The sequence below is a fragment of the Hemicordylus capensis genome, chromosome 4 (assembly GCF_027244095.1).
Source record: "Hemicordylus capensis ecotype Gifberg chromosome 4, rHemCap1.1.pri, whole genome shotgun sequence".
Taxonomy (NCBI): Eukaryota; Metazoa; Chordata; class Lepidosauria; order Squamata; family Cordylidae; genus Hemicordylus; species Hemicordylus capensis.
The window spans coordinates 239,267,869-239,273,868 of NC_069660.1; the positions used below are offsets into that span (position 1 = coordinate 239,267,869).

Here is a 6,000-nt window from a genome sequence, read left to right on the forward strand (position 1 = left end):
ACTGAGCTGCTTTGCAATCATCTTTGGGAGGAAGAGGGGATTCTGGGAATGTGGGTAAGGGCAGGGTTTGATTTAAAACAGGGATTACTAGCACTTGGCCCTACAACTCTCTTTGATTGGCAGGGATCCACTCTGGAATACCCAATAGTGTGTCCAAGTATGTGTGGAATACCTTTCCCTCATACCTAGGGAAACCACGGCCAGACTCCTCACATCCAAATTTCAGAACTTTGGGGTCTGAGATTGCCACTCTTGGGAAAATTCGAATCCAAGAGCCTCTCTTCAGGTGAACCACTGGTAGCAATAGTTTCAATGGCAGGGAAAGGGGTGAATGAATGGAGAGACAACTTTAGTAAGGAATAGGCTGGTAGTCAAGTGAGGTGCTACATTTGAAGCAGCTGTCATGTCTTGTCAGTATGATCTTAGGCACATTTACTCAAAAGTAAATATTAGTTAACTAAGTGGGACTTACTTCCAAGGAATCATGCGAGGGCTCTGGCTTGGTGTGTGCATGAAAACCCCCCACCTTTCTTCACATTAAGCATAAAAAAGCTTATTGGCAGCAAACATTATTATCCATTGTCAACTTCCTAGTGAATATTGTTGACACTCCCCACACTCAGAATATGGTAGCAGCCCATTTGTCACATGAAATGGAAGGGGTGTCCATATTCTAAGCTGCATCGAAGTATAAAATATCCGTTGTTTACGTAGAATTGCCTGAAAGCAGAATGACCATGCTTTGTATTAGAGAGCTGTCAGGAGTCTAGTACACAAGGCAGAATGTCAAACATACATTCACTACCTGAATCAAGCCCTATTCAAATGTTTAAAAGCACCACTGTAACTGCATAGAGTGGCGCAAATGGGTTGGAAGTCTGTCCCGCCCCATCACTCATAAACATCGCACACCACTCACACTTACAGCAGTGTTTGTCTGAACAGGGAACTAACGTCTCCATGATGGTGGGAGCTTCTGTGACTGGGAGGCTGGGGTGATCCTTTTCAAAGGGCCACTGGAAGTATGCAGTGTGTGTCTGTGAGTGATGGGGCGTGGCGGGACTTTCAACCCATCCGTGCTGCTGTACATGGTTACAGTGGCAGTGAACAGGGCTTCTACATTTCCTTATTCTTGGAATTTTGAATCCAGGCCTTTTCTCTCTCTCATCCTCTTCCCCTGCCCAAGTTCCTCTCTTATGTCATGACTTTCTACATGATATCTATGAATTATATGCACTTAAGCTTCTTTTAGAGAGACATCACATTCCCCCAGGATTCAAACCACTGTATTCTGTACCTGGGAAAATGCTAGACCTATCTCAAAGATGGTACACAGATTGCATATGATTCTGACACTTACTAGATAGTGTTTGTGGTGTGGTGATAAAATTGGGATACACCACAAACTCACTCCCTCATGTCCATACTATTTTGTGATCCATTTGCAATTTTTATTTCTTGGGGAAAAATTCTTTGGAAACTCTTTGTAGTCCAACTCCAACATGGAAGTACTCATCTAGCCGTGTGTGTGCATGTGTACATGCACCCACAAACCATTGCACAGATATTTCCCACATCCCATTAAGTCTGGTATTGAAAAGCAACTTGCAGAAATATTGTTCAAAGGCTCAAATGCAGCTGAGACACACTAATTAGTCATGCAGAGAGGACTGCCAACTTCTTGTTTTGGTACAGCTCCTGTACTTTTCAAACAGCTCCCCAGCAGGCAGAAATTAAGCAGAGGAACATTTTCTCATGCTATTATTTCCATGGCAGGAAAATCCTCTGCTAAATTTCTGCCTGCCATGCAGCTGTTAAAGGCCTGCAAGGAAAGGGTGGGGTGGGGGGGGGAGAGCTGGACAACCCTACATTCAGAAAAGACTTCTAGTTACTCATGTGATCTCTCACCTGTTATTACTCTCATGAATAAATAACTCTATATATGATATATACAGAATATCAATACCAGCTGTTGTAACTTGTATCCTTATTGTTCATAACCATTTGTGTTACCATATTCTATTTTCCTTTTTTTTTAACTATTTCAGTTTGTCCTATTAAAAATGAATACTTTGAAAATGTGAGAGGAGAATATCGCAATGAAAGCAGATGTTTTATGCAACAGTAAGCACATAGGCCATAACAGACAAAAATATAGTTTAAAGATGTCTAGTATTATGACCTATCTAGTTTCTGAACAATTTTTAGTACACTGGCACTGCAATCATCTTCCATGCACAAGTTAGGCATTTGTAGAGAAATAAGATTTCACACATTAGTGTATTTATCTGTAATTTTCATAGTGTTGCTTCGTAGGAGATCACCAGTCTGCACAAGGCAGGTCAACCATCCATCTACTTGAACTATGGTTATATTTCTCCAAAGCATCAATAAATTTAAAGTTTAAACACAATACTGAAGTTTGGAGGCAATTTGGTTCTGAGTAGTTTTCATTTTTAACTTACATTAAAGTTAAAAGTTAGTTCCATTTATTTCCAAGTAAATGTGCTTAGGACTGGGGTACAAGTGGCATTACAGATTCAACACAACACAACAAGTGACGAGGTGGGGAGAACAACCTATATTCAGGCTAAGAAAACAATGGCATGATATGCTTATATTTACTAAACATATCCCTCTCCTAACAAGATATCTCAAACTGGCTTACAATTAAAACATAAACATAAAATCCTCCAAAGTTGTTCTTGAGGATTGTGCCTGTGGTGCAGCATCCTGAATTAAGCTGCAAGCCTGTACACACTTATGGCGGGGGGGGGGGGGAGAGCCCCATTTATGTTCAATGACATTTACTTTTAAGTAAACATGCAAAAAGACTAGATTGTCTAAGTTACTTTCACAGCTTCCCAGTTAAAAATAACTCATGGAAGAGTCTCTTCAAGCTACAAAACTATCATCATCAAATCTTCCCGAAGATTTTAATTAAAATTCCTACAGTGCTGCAAAGTGGGCTACAAGATAGGAAAACATTGAACTACCAATAGACACACTGAAAAGTATTTGGAAAATTGACTTTATCCACCCACATACTCTATCCTTTCATAGTACTAATCACTAATAACTTCCATTATACACATCTCATCAAGGTGAAGAAGCCTGGCATCGTTCCTCTCAAATAACCATCTCCCTTTTATCCCCACAAACACTTCCATCAATGACACTGTAGAATCAGTGCATCTTTTGAGAAATTAAAGTGCTTCGATCAAATTGATACCAAGTTCCAATCTACAGATCTGCAAGGCTCTCAATATAAGACAGTAAAGGGGTGGTTGTTGTTTTTTGCATGTGTGAATGTAAAGAAGTTTGAAACTATTGTATTTCTATAAACACTACACACTATACACACAGAGACAGGTTTTTGTTTTTTTGTGTTTTTTTTTAAGGCCTGGAATAGTTTCCGAAACTGTAAGACATTGCTTTGTTTGTTTTGGTAAGAAGAGCAGCTTTTGATAGAAGTACTTCTGGACTGGAACCACCACCTTTCACCGTCTTTGCTTGAGCAGTATGCGTGCACACAACCGCTCTGCCTACCTTTGCATTAGCAGCACACCTTTACCATCCCCCCTCAAAAGAGAAAGAAGCTTCCCAGCTCAAGACAGCCAGCCAGCGTCCCCTTCCTTGCCACAAGAGTCTCGTCCGTTCCAAGAACTCAAGGCAGACTTCAGCCTCTCAGTGCTCCACTACAGGACCAATCCCACAGCTCCAGGGGGCGGAGGCGGCCTCTTAGTTTTGAGAAGTTGCCCCAGACATGCGCTTTCCCGCCCTCCAGCACATGTGTTCCTTTCCCTCAGCGCCACCCAACCTCCTGCTGTCTAGCTACCCCCGGCGTCAGGCCCAGGCCAGGCGCCGCCTCCCTCCTCCCCGCAGTTTACCTTGAGGTAATCGTTCTCTGAGCGCAGCTCCTCTATCTCCCTCAGCAGCTCCTCCTCGTCCACCACCAGCTGCCTCGTCTCGCAGGGGGGGATCAGCGGGGCTCTGCCTCCCAGCCCCATGCTCCCTGCCGGCTGGGCACCTTTGGCGGGCGTTCTTTCCAGGGCTCGCCCCCAGGCGGCCTCTTCGCCCTGCTGCTGCTGCTGCTGCTCCCCTTTGGCTCCCGGGGGAGCCGGCGAGGCAGGTGGCGCTGCTGGCCCTTTGCTCGAAGCGTCCGAGGAGGGCAGGGCACGCTGGGGGCCGCCGCCTTCTGGCCCCGGGGGGAGAGGCGGCGGCGGCTGCGGCTCGCGTTCCCGGTCGCTGGAGCCGGTGCCAGACTCGGCATCGCTGCTGGCGGCCTGGGCCAGTCTCTGCTCATCGGAGAGCGGCTCGGAGGGGCAGTCGGACAGGTCGGAGCTGCTGTCTGTGTGGCTGATCCTGGCCGCGGGGCCGCTGCCCAGCCCGGCGGCCGGGGCCAAGGAGCCCGGCGGGGCCAAGGGGGCGCCTCGCTTCCCTTTCCTGCCTTTGCCAGGTGGGTGGCCTGGCTCGCCCCCGAGCTGCCTGCCGGTGGCCTTGCCGCCTCCCTGATCCTGAGCCCGGGCCGCTTTCTTGCTGGAGAGGGCAGTCTTGGCGCTGGCTGCCTTGCCCGGGGCGCAGACCCCAAGACCTGCCGCCGCCGCCTTGGCGTTCTGGCTGCAGCTGCGCCGGGAGAGGCGGCTCTGAGTAGCCAGGAGCCTCGGCGATTGCGGACGGGCTCCCCCCTGCTGGGACTGCGGCTTGCCCGACAAGCTGGGAGATTTGGGAGGCACCGGCGGGGGCTTGGCGGAAGATGCCCGGGCGTGGAGATCCTTGAGGAAAGGTCTGGCAGGGGAAGGGACTCGGTGGAGCCGCTTCTTCTCGGAGAAGGAGTGGTGCGGACTCTGCGGCGACGGCGGGGGCTGCTGTTGCTTGAGAGGCTCACCGAGGCTGGTGCCGTTTAAAGTCTCCATGGTCCCGGCTGGTGAAGAAGGAGCCGGGGAGTGGCGAACACTTGAGGCTCCTCTACTCCTTCCCACGCGCAGGAGTGGCGGCGGCGATCCTCCCAGCAGAGCCCAGCAGCAACAGCGGCTTTCTTCAGTTTTCCCGTTTGCTCTCTCATCACTCCTGCTGCTTCCTCGCCACACAGACCTCACACTTTTCCCTCGGCGCGCTAGTCTGATTCAGCAACACGATCCCTCCTCTTCTTCCCTTCCGCCCTCCAAAGAAAAATCAGAGGCAATCTTCTTTTCCCCTCCCAGTCAGCTTCACGCAGCTCTGGATAACGTTGCTGCCTGCACCATCTACTCCCTTTTCCTTGCCTCCGGTGCAGCCAACTGTTTTCCGGGTTCCTTCTCGCCTTCACCAGCCCGCAGACCATAATTCATTCATCAGCCTCGAGCCATCCTCTTCTCCGCATCCCTCGTTCTATCCCCTCTGTAGCTTCCGATCCTCCCAGGCTCCTTCCTGCTCGCTTTAGCTCCTGAAATAGAAAAAACTGCAAACGCTGCCGTCTCCGGTACTGACGCTGCCCCCTCTGTGCGCATGATCCTCCCCTTCTGTCACCCAGCCAAACTGTCCTCAGCGCAAGCCTCTTTTTCCTAGAGCTCTCTGCGTGCGTGTTTATTGAGGCTCCTGTGCCAGTTACAGCCTAGAATAAACCTTGATGGGGCGGGGTGTATGGAGATTCAATTCTGTACCTGTTAGGGATGCGTTCTTTCAGCCTAAACACTTTCCTGTGTCTATTGCTTGGTAAAAACAAGACTATGTCCGAAACAGCAGCACCAACAATAAATCTGTTCTGTTTCCTCTGCTTGCCTGTAGTTGGGCTGACATAAGAACAGACTTTATGACTTGAAGATATCCACCAGTGACCCTGATTGTGACCCTCAAACTGAAATCTTTGTACTTAAACTTTGATGAAGTTGTTCATATTAATTAGGGTTGCAAATCAGTTTGAATTTTGGCCTCTCTGTTCTCTCTTTTGGAACAGGTAAAACACTGGATCTGCTTTCTCCTACATTAGTGCCTTTTGAAATCCTCCCATATTTCCTGCTA

General features: G+C 48.4%; 1 protein-coding gene across 1 annotated transcript in view; it reads right to left on the reverse strand.

Moving 5' to 3' along the window:
• Window positions 1–5,550, reverse strand: part of MTCL1 (microtubule crosslinking factor 1) — a 155,371-nt gene extending 149,821 nt beyond the window's left edge. The window contains 1 exon segment of the mRNA XM_053247105.1: window positions 3,891–5,550. Coding sequence (XP_053103080.1) covers window positions 3,891–4,916 — 1,026 coding nt within the window. The 5' untranslated portion in view covers window positions 4,917–5,550.
• Window positions 5,551–6,000: the final 450 nt, after the last annotated feature.